At 36.7% G+C, this 15,086-nt stretch overlaps 1 protein-coding gene across 11 annotated transcripts in view; it reads left to right on the plus strand.

Annotated features, from left to right (window-relative positions):
• LOC122574774 (transient receptor potential-gamma protein) overlaps nt 1-15,086 on the plus strand; it is a 100,715-nt gene that overhangs the window by 62,926 nt on the left and 22,703 nt on the right. For 10 of the 11 annotated variants that reach the window (XM_043742774.1, XM_043742785.1, XM_043742795.1 and 7 more), the window contains one exon: nt 12,575-12,831. In XM_043742774.1, the coding sequence (XP_043598709.1) occupies nt 12,691-12,831 (141 nt within the window). In that variant the 5' untranslated portion in view covers nt 12,575-12,690. Of the gene's footprint in view, nt 1-12,574; nt 12,832-15,086 lie in introns of those variants that run through there. The other variant, XM_043742860.1, reaches the window with a different exon arrangement.

The raw sequence follows: 15,086 nt of genomic DNA on the forward strand, positions 1-15,086 counted from the left end.
CAGATTTCACGGGAATTAAATATTCTCCTTTATCACAGTGATAATAAAGCGTCGCGTCTATTTCTTTGGCTACGAGCTGACGTCGATTCTGTCCAAATGCATTGCGTTTATTTTATCGATGCTCGTTATCACGGACTAATCTCAGTTCTGGAAATTCTATAGAATTAACAACGCGAAACCATAGATTGCCTGTATAATTCAATGGATAGAACGTAGTTTCATACACAAACCAGCTGTCCATCGATTAACTTGTTTTTAACCCGCCACTCTGACACTTTAACGTCCAAAACCTTAAATCGTTATCTGAGAATTACTAAACTAATTGCGAACTATAATATTGTGAAGGCTACAGATGAAAAATACGATGAATATATCTTTCTGGATCTACGCTTTTTTATTTGCATATTTGATTAAACTGGAGATGACACAATTGAAAATCTGTAGAGCTTTGATACAGATTTAAATCTTTTAGGAATAGCTGAAAAATTGACAAAGTTTTGTTGATAAATAGTAAATTGTCCAGTCCGTGTAATACTGAAATTCTGTGTTAATTCTTGCGACGATTTACCGATTAACCAGATTTAAAGGAAGAAAGAAAAGTTGGAACATAACTCGGGAGAATTTATTAAGCGTATTTTATTCAGTCGGAATGACGTTTCGAAAGAAGTTGTATAAACGTCGTAACTATAGTTAGCTCGACTCGAGAAGACCGTGCACTCGGTTTACGCCCCTTCTCACGTAATTTCCTTTAGCAAAGTAATAACTGTACCCCGTAGACGCTTCTTTTACCAAGTTCTTCATCTTTCAGCTTTTTCATCAGCCGACATTCCACCGAAACATACCGTCGGAAGTCTTTTGGTAAACACAAAAACGATAGCTCGATAAATCTTGCAGTTTCATTTATATTCCGACGTTCTTTGAACCGCTGCACTACCTCATTACGATGGCTCATACGATGACTTTGACTGTGGAAACGTGTCTCGCTTAACTGACGGATGCTGATTTACGCGAATAACTTTGGTTTACGGCGCGAACGTCGGATTTCGCTTCAAGGGGACCGTAAAACGGAACAGTCGATGTTAACTACACAGCTCGTCGTTCCGTAGACCGCCTTTGGGGGTAAAACCATTATTCTGTTGTCGGTTCCGTGATGCGAGCGATCCGTTGGATACACCAGATGTTTACGACTGCTTAAAGATCAGAGACTGTAGAAGGTCGAAAGAAAGAAATTCCGAATTATTTTTTACCGTCCGAGCTTCAGCATTGTTTGAAACCGAGATGAGTTTATGAACTTTCAGAACTTGTTTCCTGCGTTTTAACACGGTAAACTCAGCGAGATCGATATAGAAATGATAGATAGATAGATAGATAGATAGATAGATAGATAGAGAGAGAGAGAGAGAGAGAGAGAGAGAGAGGATGCTTAAGACAGGCAAGCTAATTAAGTACGTTGGTTTTATCAAAATTTTCGATATCGATATAGAGAGAATATTATAGTCGAAATTTCGGTATATCTCGCACGTCACACATAGTTAAAAAAATATTGTATAATAAATATTCAAGTGCTTCCGTAAGTTACTGAACGTAAGGCAGATACAACTAAGCACATAGTTGTTCTTTGACTTCGCTTCAAAGTTTCAAACTCATCGCTCTCCGAAACTTTCTGCATTTCCATTATTCTCTCCTGTGAGAACTCCGAACCGTTTTGCTTTGCTCTACAATTTTCTTTCCTCTTATACAATGTACATACTATCGTTACTTGTAACTCCTAGATCGTATATATATATAACGAAGCTAAAATCCTCTCCTCGTATTTCTGTACTGATAATACGATAACAATTTTAATCGTTCCAATTTAACGCGCGTAAATTTCGAAGCGTAACACCGAAAAAGATTCAAACGCGGTTCAATTTTGTGCACTTCGCAGCGGTAACTAGCGATTATGACACGAAGCAACGCGATGCACGAAATTGGCAGCTATTAGCGAGGCATAATTAGCAACACCCTTACGGTTCGCCCGATTACTCCATCGCTTTCGTGCAGAGTATTCGTTCGCGTGCACTCACGCTGCTTCATTTTCTCTATGCAGCCAGACACGCACACGATCGGCTAACTACAAGCGAATTCGCCCGTGGAATCACACACGAATGGATATGCTCGATCGTTCAGCGGCTAGCAAGAGACGCTTGTAACGCCAATTTTCTCGCTTGCGAACTCGCGTGCGAGCGCATCTACCAAGAATTATCGCATAATTCGTCGAATTCTAAGGCAGACGGCTGGGTCTCTCAATTTTCACCCATTACGTTCTATCGTATTATAATATTATATTCGTCGAAGAGTTTCTTTCGTTTTATAAGGAAATAATGGATGCACAACGTTTTTCGTTTTTTTATTATTTTATCGAATTACGTATGATCCATTTTCTTCTATCAAGATAAAGATCACAACGTTTCACAAGATCACGACAGATTAGGTTTCGTGTTTGTATGAAGATACGTCGTTGTAAAAGACGTTTTGTTTTCTTTTTTTATTTAATACTTTGCATTTACAATTTGTCCAATTTGGGTATTTGGTAGAATTTTTTAGCTATTTGATTATCACGTGGGTGGCTACCCCCAGCGGGGTACCATCTTCGTGTTTGTTAGATTATATCCTTTGTGATGTAAAAGACGTGTCCGTGAAAGAAAGACACTTTTCGGACATCCTAATATAAGAAACCAAGGAGAAAGTACGGTTTCTTGGTAGAGAGAAGATTATCAATAAAGTGGAATCATGATTGCGTTCTTATTTTTCTAAATAGAAGATTCCTTTGTATCGATCAGATCGAAAATTTCCTAAGATTCTACGTAAAATTTGTTAAATAATTGTACTTTCTCGACTATTTCCAGAGATTCGCTTAATCCCTTCAACGCTAGAATGCGACAACATACATTTGACAATAAGTTGTCCAAGTAATATTTTATTTATATAATTTTATCTTAAAATCAAAATGTGGAACAAAAATAGCACTACATTCTCTATTTAATAAATTTCCTGAATATACAAAGTTGCACGCAGCGAATCGTAGATTCCAGGGAGGCCAAATATTTGTTGCGCGTAGAATACACAAACAGTTTGTTGCAACCTCTTTTATTTCTTATCTCCAAGCATAAAAGCGAAAATAATATTAGACACAAAGTGGATCTGTAACGCTCACTGAAGATAGTTCTATGTTGACATATTATGGAGCTCCATGAATTTACAATGTCCCGTTAGGAAGGAATAAACTTAATAATTCCAAAAAGCGAGCTTAAACAATGACAGATCTGTAAGTAAATTTGAAAAAATTATATTTTTAATCGTCACGTTTCTCCATTCGTTCCTCGATTCCTGGTGTTGTTAAAACCACCAACGTGGCTTCTGAGCGATTCATACATAGGTTGATAGCGATAAAAGATTTAACTGGAAACCAGTGGTGTTGTACAAAAGTAGATTTTCTGATAAAGAGGAAGACTCGAGACGGTCGGTCGAACACTCGTGCCTGATACGAGATAAAGACTTTTCAACCCTGTGACGTTTCCCAGAAGCAACGTCAACGTACACGCGAGCACAGTTTCCGTGAAACGGTACCTTGCCCAAGTACAGGATGTGCAACAGGTGCAAAACACGTAGGCTCAGTTACTGCATAGGCCAATCTGCAGTTCCGTCCTACTTCTGATCGTCGATTAAGTGGCAGATTTCGCAACTTCGACGACGCGTTGCCATTAATCAATTAACCATGCATTCTTGATGCTCGTACTACACGTTCGCGCTTCAGTATCGTGTCGACCACAATTTTCTCAAATTCATGTTGAGATGTTGCAATCGGTAAATGTTTCAGTAACGAAACTTGTTAAATTTGAAGACACGCAGGGGAAGAATATGATGCTTCCTCTATCTTCTATAGAAGAGCAATTTCAAAACTCAATACCCTGGCGACTAATTTCATATTACTGGAAAAGATTATTTTTTAATTTAAAAACTAGATACGTGTACTTGTCATCTATCTACATGTATTTGAATTTATTATTTCAAAAATATTAACAGTAATAGTTATTATTGAGGTTGAGGTTGACTGATTGAAGAACGAGTGGATGAATTTATAATAGAAAAGTATATTGAAATAATTAAAGCTATAAGTATAATGTATAAGCTTATGCTGATTCAGATCCTTGCTCTCTTGGTGTTACTAGACAAAAAGAATGATAAGAAGCACGTTCGTATATTCATAGCAAAAGGGCATTACTAAAAAAGTTAAGCTTGTAACTTTGGCTAGAGGCTACAGGGAACATAAATAGAAATCTGTTTATCAGTTCTTTTGTTTCTAGACCTTGCAACCCAAAACATAATGTATACTCAAGGGTACAATAATATGCAGCGCTCCTTATCTAGAATATTTCTGTGTAATAGCAGTCTCCAGGTCATGAATATACATAAATAAAGACGCGGAGTTTTTCTCGAAGTAGTTACTTCAATAGTTATAATTATTTGTATCTACTACGATTGTATGTATAAGAATAGTTTTATTCCACTGTGGTTTTATACAAAGATTCTTGAATTTATCACTTATTTCTCCGAAGAAATGTACCTTTCCGAGTAAGAAATTATTTTTCTTTTCAATTTATTGTTTGTATTAAAATATCCTCTATTCAGCTCCAAATGATCCATAAATCGGAGAATCGATAAGTACAAGGCTTGTCATGTTTTTTTTCGCGTAGCCTCCAATTATTAGATACGATGTACTAACGTGTACGAAACACAGTAGAAGCTTGTTAAGATAATCTTTTTCTTCGCAGTGAACAGGTACTATTTACTAATTAAGATGTCAAAAAAGTATGGCATTAACTTGTTTAAATTGTTGCTGGCGATGGCTCGCCGAGTCACAGGAAAAATTAGTGACCGGAAGACTTCCTAGAGGTACCGAGGGTGCTCTGACCGCGAAATGTTGCGAACCGAGTAAAAAACGACCTCATACGTAATATCGCGTCTTCGTGGCTCATTTCGTGTGCGGAGAATTTACTGCCGCAAAATTCTCGTGTATGAAACATACAGGATAATAGTGCTACGACCTCGAGGGATAGCTATGAAAAATACCTGCACACACACGCGAACACGTATGCATACATTTCGCGTAATGTGGAAATCTCGAGAAGAACTTATCGATCACATCGTTCTCAAAAATGACGTACCAATTCGTCCGCCGGAAATTCTTCTTATTCTTATTAACGCGACGAAGTATCGGCATGCCGACCAATTATTTTTGATCCGACATACACACGTCGTCACTCATTCAACGTGTTCACGAAAGTCACCTATCCATTACGGTCCTGTGCATGTTCGTACACACAGGTTTATCGATCTAAGTCTCAGTGGAAACACGCGATTCACGGTAAGCTCAACGACCCGTGCGGGTTCGAAGTTCCAACGTCGAGGGAACCGCGCGCGAGATAACCACCCTCTGAATCATGTGCCTCCCTGTTATTCCGCTTTTAAATGATATCTTTCTTCTTTCCTCCTCTTTTTTCTTTTCTTCCCTCGTAATTACGTAGTTTAGTAACTTTTTACAATTTTGACTTTGGTATATTCTTTTAAAGCTTTATCCTGTGGCTGATTTTCGATTTATCTTCTTATGATTTTATCGTCAGCATATTATGGCTGAAATTTTACTACATGCGAATTCTGTTGTAACATTATCGTAGCAAAACGTTTAATTCCACTCGTGTAACTTTATTAAATTTTTAATTGCACGCGATACGCTGCGGTGAACTTTTGCCTAGCCATACTATTTAAATGATATATCATATCGTCCTCCCTCTTTCTTTTCCTTTTTTCTTTTCTTCAGCGGAAAGAACGACAATTCGAAAGCAATTGTAACCATAAAAATAAACAGTATCTTATTCAGAAAGTTCATCATTGTCTGTAATCATGGACCAAGCATCTCCTCTTCTACAGACAGCGTTCTCGTTGCATATAAATCCGATCTACGTTCTTCCGGGCTTCTTTCCAACGGGTTGAACGCTTCCAAACGTATTTAAAAAGTTGCTATTTCCTCGAAGTTTCCGTTCGCTCGATCCGCACTGTACGAGAACTGTTGCTCGAAGCACGTTTTGTTCTGGGTATTAAAAAACTACCTGAAACTTCTCTCCGCTATGTAAGCAGCCTGTCTTTCCTCAGAGGGAAGTACACAAACGTGTTGGACGATTAAAGGTTTGGAAAGCATAGCCTGTCTCTCTTTTCGCTGGAAAACCGAGACTATGCAATCTCATAGGCTTGGATTTCCAAGAGCTGTTTACCTGTTTAGCTGTGCTGCAGATGTTCCATTTTCGATAGCTACGCAAGCTCATATTCGGCATCAGGTATTTACGAAATTACAGCTACTTGACCTCCATACTTCTCATTATCATTTAGACGTTTGTAAAACCTAATTCTAATGGCGAACTATTTTCTAGGACGGGAGTATCATTGTTTTGATAAAAATAAATTATATCGTTTATATTATTATTAAAATACTAGTATTAAATACTATTTACCAAGAAGAATATCGTAATTAAAAATTTGCTTTAACATGTTCTTTTAAATGTGAATAGGGGAAATATTTTTGTATCAAACTCAACCTAATTTAATTTGTAATTATTACTAATTATTAGGAATAAAAATTTGAAGGAAATATTCTATGTATATGGTGGTTCAAGTTACAAGAAATTCATACTTAGAACTAATATTATAGTAGGAGAAATAGAAATAAAACTTTTCATGATACAATTAGTTAGGAATTAGTTAGGAAGTTCGTCTATATATAGACGCTATTATACGTAAATAATACATTTTATTGGAAACTCTGAAAACCCCAAGGCTATCGTTTAAATATCGAGAGAAGGAAGATAATTTTATCGTTAAATTATCAATGATCGTTTACTTCAAACTGCCTATGTCAGATTGATTTTTTGAAGAATTTACTCTTTAACAAACCGATGATATATTTGTTTAATGTTCTTCTATTTGGAGGAAATTATTTTCGCAAATTAATATTCACAGTATGAATACGACGTTTCCCTGACCCAGCAATTAAAATAAGCTACGGGCAGAGGAGCACAATGATCATTAAGAATCTCTGGTGTAAGTTATCATCCATGCATAATGCCGGTGATAAAATTCACTCGACTGTGGTCAGCGATCTTGAATCAGTGAAAAATGGGAGCAGTGGGAGTTATCGTCGAGGAAGGGATTCGTTCTCAACTAATGACTCTAACAGTCGCTGGAAAAACAGTTTTCCTCTGGTGGTCTAGTCGATCGAACAGGATCGGACATGAACGGATGAGGCCGCGATCAAGTAAATCTTCAGTTTAAAATAACGACGTGTTTTATTTCTGTTTGGGTCGTTAGCGAATTAGGGAGGATTTCGACGAATGTAAATAATATTTACATTTCGTAACGACGCGCAACGCGAGAAGATATTTAGTCCGCCCTTGTAGCTCGTCAGATTTTTCACTATTATTTTCCTAATTTCGTCGAACGTATGAAAAATGCTAAATTATGTAAAATGAACGCATGGACGTAAAATTTCACGACTAAATAACGAGAGATCTTTTACTATTACTTTAATTCGAATAGAATTTCTACTATTTTAACTTGTTTAGTTAACATACCCTATCAGGTATCTTTTATTTTTGTGATTATTTTATTTGAATAAAGAAATATTATTAATCGAATCGAAAGAAGCTACGCATAAATATAATAAATTTTTATAACAGGATATTCTAACCCTTTTGAAATTAATGATACAGTACATGTCAAGATAAATTTGAAATTATCTAGCAGAGCAACACTCGAGATATGAAATGGATGGGCAATTTTTGGGGGGTCGTTGCTTCTCGATTTCGATCTGTTTCGCAATACACGCACGGCCATCGTCCTGAGATTCATTCGCATGAAATACAGTACACACATACATACACAGGCACACATATCGTGCCTTATGTAAATCATCGGTTTCTAACGATCTCGTTGCGCAACCCCGCCGCAATGGCGCGACGCTCGATAAACTCACGATGAAACCTCTCCGCTCTCATGTGATACATATTTACCCTTGAGATTAATAGCCGCAAAAGGAATTACTATTTCGATCACTCCCCACTGTATATCCTTTCTCGGCTCAAAGATTTTAGTTGTCCTTCAAACAAAATTGAAGATTAAGATGAATCGATCCTTTGACAAGTCACGTTCGATATTCCATCGTAATTAATTTACATTCAATGGATATTACAGATATACGTAAGAGATGTAAATAGTTTAGATATAAAAGTAAAAATTTTGGTTTTTTTCCTTACATTAGGTTGTCCGAAAAGTTTCTGTCGTTTCGTAAGGAAATAATAGACGCACCATGTTTTTTGTTTTATATTAGTTTATTGAATTATGCACAAACGTAATAATAGAAATAGAACGAAATGGATTATACCTAATTGAATGAAATAATATAAAACAGAAATTGTTATTCATCTATTATCACCTTATGAAACGAAAGAAACTTTTCGGACAAGCTAATATAATTCTTCATACACGTTTCGATCTAATTTCTTACTCGATGAAACAAATTTCAATACAAATTTCATACTTGATGAAAATATCGCTTATAACGATAGTGAAATGATATCTTAAAAACAAATTGGATGTAAGCTCGGTGAGAAACAGGCAAGGAAACGGTAGCTTCCGCTTTCTCAAGGAGCACATACTGTCGAGCAATCACGCGTAAATGGACTGGAAGAATTAGAAAATCGTTTGGTAACGATAACGCGGTATTGAAAGCAAGAAAACCGTTTCGTTACCACGCAACACCGACATAAAGCGAAATAGCGCTATTTTGTCGAACAATGCGTTTGTTAAACGCAACCGAAACACCATGTGACGATCCTCGATTGTTTCTCCACAATGGATTCTGTTCCATGTTTGAACAGCCGACGTTATTTTCGTAAAACATCGTTCCATTGAGAAGAAACGCTACACGTCGCAGCCGAGCGACGTCGATTCATCGAGCGAATCGGCATTTTTCATTCATGAAAACGTCACACAACGTTCACGATAGCATTATTGCGTCGTAATCGATGTCTCTCGGCAGAGAGCACGAAAATCCAGAAAATTACGTCGCAATGCTGTCGACGCGCAGCTAGTACGCCTGTATGTTTGCGTATAACCAATAAGGGTGAGTGTATTTCGCGATCCATCATCCGTTCTGATTACCAACAGGGCGTATCTAGTTCCGTTGCGTCGCTTTGCTCGCCTCCTCGCAATTGTCTGGAGAGCGGTATTTCGTGCCCAAAATTAAGAACAGCGTGTCATCGATATTTTTAAACACAAATTTATTGTATTTACAGTAACAAACTTTTCAAAAAGTATAGATTTTTACTTTATTCCAAGAAGCTACTTTTATTTTATGGAGAGAAACAGTTTGGAAACAGAAATTTGGTATAGAACTGTATTTTTCATCATAAAATTTGACTATATTTCTTTGTAGCATGTAGTTTTATTTATAGTAACAAAGGGGAACTGTTATTCCATAGAAAAAGGGACGAAGAGGAAGTACTTGAAAGTCATCGTTGTGATTAGGCTGAAAACATAACTACTAAAACATATATCTACGATATAATTGAAAATTATAGAAATGTAATATAGCAATTATAATATTGGACGATATATAAGATGAAACGTTCGAAACAAGTCACCTGAATATCTCGCTTTCTTTCGATGATAGAAATAAATACATCGGATCAAATTTGATTGGCTTCGTGAAGCACATAATCTGACGTAAACTAATTTCTCTCTTACAGGGGAAACTAAATTTTAATTTATGTATTAAACTTTAAATGTGTATTGTATAAATAGATATATGGAAATATGAAAAATTTGAAATGCTTGTGACAAATGTTTCGCCCGAGTAAAAGTTCGTTCAGTAAAAGACTAATGCTCCAAGGCTGACAGCTTAGATAATAAATAAGGTTTATGAAACGAGAACATTTGGATAACTTATTGAACTTAGCGTGAGTTATATTTTAATTCTCTGGTGATAAAATGACGAACTACTGAAAGTAGGTCCTTTGGATTTTCCGTTCGTTTATTCGAGTCGGTTGATTTATTTGCATTCCAAATACTCAGTAACTTTTAACAGTTTTAAAATCTTTTTAATCAAAAAAAATTTTCTTTGACAAATATTCTATTTTTCTTCGTTCAAAGGTTTGTATAGCTGTCGATGCGCTTATATACTAGGCTTTGTATTAATTGAAGAGCTTGGAAGGTTCACTGATGGAATCGTTGTGTTCTTTAAACGACGCATGCGATTATCCGATACGATTTCCTAAAAATCATAAATTATTTATGATTACAATAATACTAAGCGATTTCGATGAAATTTTCAACATGTACATAACCGTCATAAATCTTCAAACCGTATGGTTTAATTTAAATCTCGATTAAGACCTGGATTAAAAGGTTACAAAAACTGACCTATACTTTTTCCTTCGCGATTCCGACCAATTGCAATTTTTCCAAAACATTTTTGCACGTCATCTAGTAAGCTAATCCTTCCAACTTCCAAAAAAAAAAAAAAAAAAAAAAATACGGACAGTTTGGTCCAATTTTTAAAAAGTTATTCTGTTTTTAAAGAGTATCCGAATATATGTTAGTGCAATAACAATAGAATTTCACCTTCATTTTTTCTAGGAGAAGATTCCATTGCGTAAATTTTTATAGCTATTTAAACATTTACATGACTCTTATTACGCCGATCGATTCAATTGCATTAAAACATGCATTTTCCACAACGTTTTTCGTCCATTTAATCATCGATGACCATATAGATACTTTCAGTAGTTTAATTTTCCCGCACGTAGTTGCCTATCCAAATTCTCGTTTTTCCCATATCGGAAATGCCTGTCAAGTGGCTGCAACGAATACGTTCGGAACACTAGAATACTTCATGCGACCATTTTTCAAAATCACTGTAGAGTTAAAAGTGGCAGTAAGTGACAGCTTAAGTTTATATACTCTCTTTAGTAATAAAAAATGAAGTTTCCTATAAAAGAAATCCTACATCTGTCACCCTTGAACATTTTTGCAAAAACCTTGTCAAAACTTAAATAGTTATAAACTTTGCGCTGTTTAATAGGACATGGGATTTATAAGGATTGAAAGATACTCACAACGCAATTAAACAATGGAAATACGTCGATCGGTATGCGTAAAACTATAATTCAAATCTATTGTTTGAAGTCCTATAACGACTACATGGAACAATCAGTTTCATTTTGTATTTCAGGATTTTGTCTCGAGAACGTAGCGCTCGGTTGCACAATTATTTAAAATAATGTTGTGGATCTTGAAGTTTCGAAGGATTGTCATTTCAAAGGAAACGTCATTTTTGGGGGAATGTTGCACTTGAAAAATTGAATTTTGACAAAAGGCGGGTTTTCAGGCCTGTTGGATCCCCGCCATTCTTCCGCGAACGCTTTATTTGTATTCCCACCGATATAGCGATTGTGTCTGACATAGTAAAATTAGTAGAAAGGTTTCCGCGTACTATTCTGCTTAATGTCGAGTACGTAAATACATTCTGCGATCGAATGTTTCCAATTATTGGATATAACAGTAATCCGAACATTGGTGATGTTTTGTTCATACGTAGAAATTCGTATTTTTGCGAACATAATTAAAGACGTGTTTCATTTAATAAATACAAAACAGAAACTTGTTTTAATTATCATATGCCACAAGGAGCACTTCAACTGAAGAAAGGAAATCCAAATAAATAGGAGCCTGTACCATCTACTAAATACGTACCATAACGAGTACTTTGTATATTTTTGTATACTGTGTACATTCTATATGTTTTCTGCATGAAATAGCGAGATAGTTGAGATAGTGATTTTTAATAGAAATGATACTATTGAGATATGTATAATTTTGTGTGCTAGACTAGATTAGCCGTGTAGTAGTGACACACGTATGTGAGTATGAGTGTATAGAAGTATGTGTGTGCACAGCGTCTCGTAAAACAGATGAATGCAACTGTTCCGTTAACAGTGTGGTATAGAAGATGGTGAGACAAAGAGAGTGCTGAGACGCGTGCGAATGTATATCGACGAAGATCCTGCAAATCATTTATTAAATAAATTTAAAACTGTTTTAATATAAATTCTAAGTGTAATTTTAATGTTCCTTTACTTTTATTTTGCCGATTAAGGTCCACAATTCTCAACAGATACGAAGTCAATATTGATATTATCGTTCTTCTCAACGGAAAATATATGTACATTAAAGTGCTAGGGATGGAGGGTGGAGAATTTATTATTGTTATCTATGAACCTTTGGAACGGTAGAGATAAAGGGAGAACAGGCAATCTGCCACTGATAAATTTCTGTTTTCATAGACTTTAAAGTTAAAGCAAGGATATTTGACGTTGCTTTTTTTTTGCAAAATGTAAAGACGAATTTTGATGAAATTCGAGGGACGAATTTAAACGAATCTCCAAATTACAGAGAAACGAATGAGTCGATTTGTCTGTTTCAGAAAGCGCGTACGAAGATGAGGAGCATGGCGCCAGGGGCGCGAGATCCCCTGGTGAAAGTGGTCTCGGCGAAGAAATCGGTGCTCCTGACGATGATTGCGCAGATTTACCTTTGAGGATGGATATTAACACGATCAGGGGTTGGAACTCGGGCGCGAGGAGCGGTTTCCTACGGGGCATCGGGCAGCGCGTGAGCTTCGACCCCGAGGCACCGCCGCTGCCGCCGCAACCTGCAAGAAAGGTCGATGAAAAGGTCAAGGTGGGTATCTCTAACGTTACACAAGAAGCTACTGTTTATCGCGAACAGTAACAAAGTATTTTGTTCGACCAATGAATAAATTAACGCTCGTGATGGTAACCAAGTCCCCATCACTATTTTTCTTTTAACAATTTTTTTAATTAAACCAGCACAATGAAATTGATGTATGGTTTGTCAAAGTAAATTTCAAACGTTTATAATTCGCGATACAATTATTCACGAGTATGTAAACTAATTAGAAATCGATCAAAGTTAATTGGAAATTATTTACGGTCATGGTAGATTATTAGAGACAATCAATTTTTTAATTAGCTACATGTAAACTAGGTGACCATGTCGATAACCTTCGTATTGAAATAATATTAATAAAAATCCACGTTATCGAAGGAACCACGGTCTATCATCGATCTTGAATAAATTTTTTACGTTCGTGCAAAGATGTCGCAGAGCTTTTATGCACCCCCTTTCTTTATTAAACATTAAATAATGTTCTAAGTACTGAACCTTAAACATATTTTTAGTTTATAACTACGTTAATACTATTCTGATATTTCTATTTGATAGGTTCCCTTTAACTTCCCTAAAAATATATCACCATACAGAAAATCGAAGAATTTTCAAGCGTTCGAAAAGAGCGAACATAATTCATATCGACGTAGGATTTATAATCATAGTTTCAAGTAATTTTTCGTATAAATTCTATAAAGTAACACTTGGTTGGGTCATACAGATAGGAAACTGTCAGTTTCGAGGAACTATGTAAATGATACCATCGTCCTGTCTAGTCTACAGGAAGACTACACCCAAACAAGGCTGAATATTTTGGCCGCCAGCATGAGGGTTAATGGAGTTGCGAAACGTTCAAAGTAGAACGGGCGTTTGACAGAGGAAAGGAGGTGAACAGGCGAATAAAAGGAAGCAGTCGGACGATAACTGCGTTACGACGTCGACCCAATTTGCGGAAGTCGCTATTACGAATCAGAAGTTCTCTTCCCGTCGCAGTCTACTTTTTTATTGCCTTCTCGAAACTCCCCTCAAGAGAGACGATTATGTTCCGAATCCCTGCGAACGAATCAAGCTGTCACTGGGACGTTCTGACTAGTTCCTCGAAAGAAACTCCTACGCTATTTCGATGATCGTAGATAATCGGATTCGACCGATCGACAGATGTAATTACGCTGTAAGGACAGGACAGAAAGAGATCGGCGCCAAAACTTTCATTCTTAATACGTTCCTCTGTTCCATTTCGTCTGTGACCTCTGTACCACTCAAATCACCCATTCCAACACTGTAGATCGGAGATCAGAGAGGAAGATGAGCAAGCAGCAAAAAATTATTTTATCGACGCTACAAGCAGCTGAAGATAACGCGTACGCTTATACGCGCGCTTTTACGAGTGGTCCGTGAAGCTTTTGTTTTTATTGCGTCGTAAAATCTCTATCGAGTTGATTTCATGACGGCAAGCGGTATGGTAAATGTACTGGACAACTCGTATTTCGTGAAATCAAACATCCTCCTAACAATTCCGGTCTGCTAGTTCCAATACGCGTTTTCTAATAACAGTTAGATATTTCAGCTTCTTAAACGAAATCGCCGTTCATAAGCATTAGGACACGTGCGTTCTATTTCTAATTCTTCCATCGATAGCAAAGGAAACCTCGCAATTGGTTTCTGTCTTTTATGGGTTCGTAAACGTCTTCGATGAATCTCTGCTCGTCGAGCTGCTCCACCAAAATCCCGTGGTTTTACACGATCGAAACCAATCTTCCACACTTTCATCTCATCTTCGTGCTATTCCGCACACCGGTTATCTATCATATTCACCTTTGTTTCACGGGACAGCGTTTGATTCACGGCGTGGACGCAATGCATTAGAATCTCCTGCCTCTCGCAAAAAAAACCACCGGGAAGCCGCAACTAAATCATACGACGAACACTTGAACATGACCGGTCGACACGGGAATGGAGCTGCTTTGAATACAGGTCAGCAGAAGCTCGTAACGACTACGATGCCCGAAGTCAGTGAACGCTAAGAATAAAAGTCTTCGTTTATTTAAAAGTACAGCGCGTGTGTATCAGGTCGAAAAATGTTCTTCGGCACGAGATAATTGTCTATTCAACATATAAAATTCACTCTTGCCTAGTTTAACTTTAATTTTGAAATGAAAATAATGCTAAAAATGAGGATGATGAAACAAACGCATCTTCTGACGAGTACACCGGAGCAATCAAACGTATAGATTCTTATGAATGTA

This window comes from Bombus pyrosoma, linkage group LG2 (assembly GCF_014825855.1).
Source record: "Bombus pyrosoma isolate SC7728 linkage group LG2, ASM1482585v1, whole genome shotgun sequence".
Taxonomy (NCBI): Eukaryota; Metazoa; Arthropoda; class Insecta; order Hymenoptera; family Apidae; genus Bombus; species Bombus pyrosoma.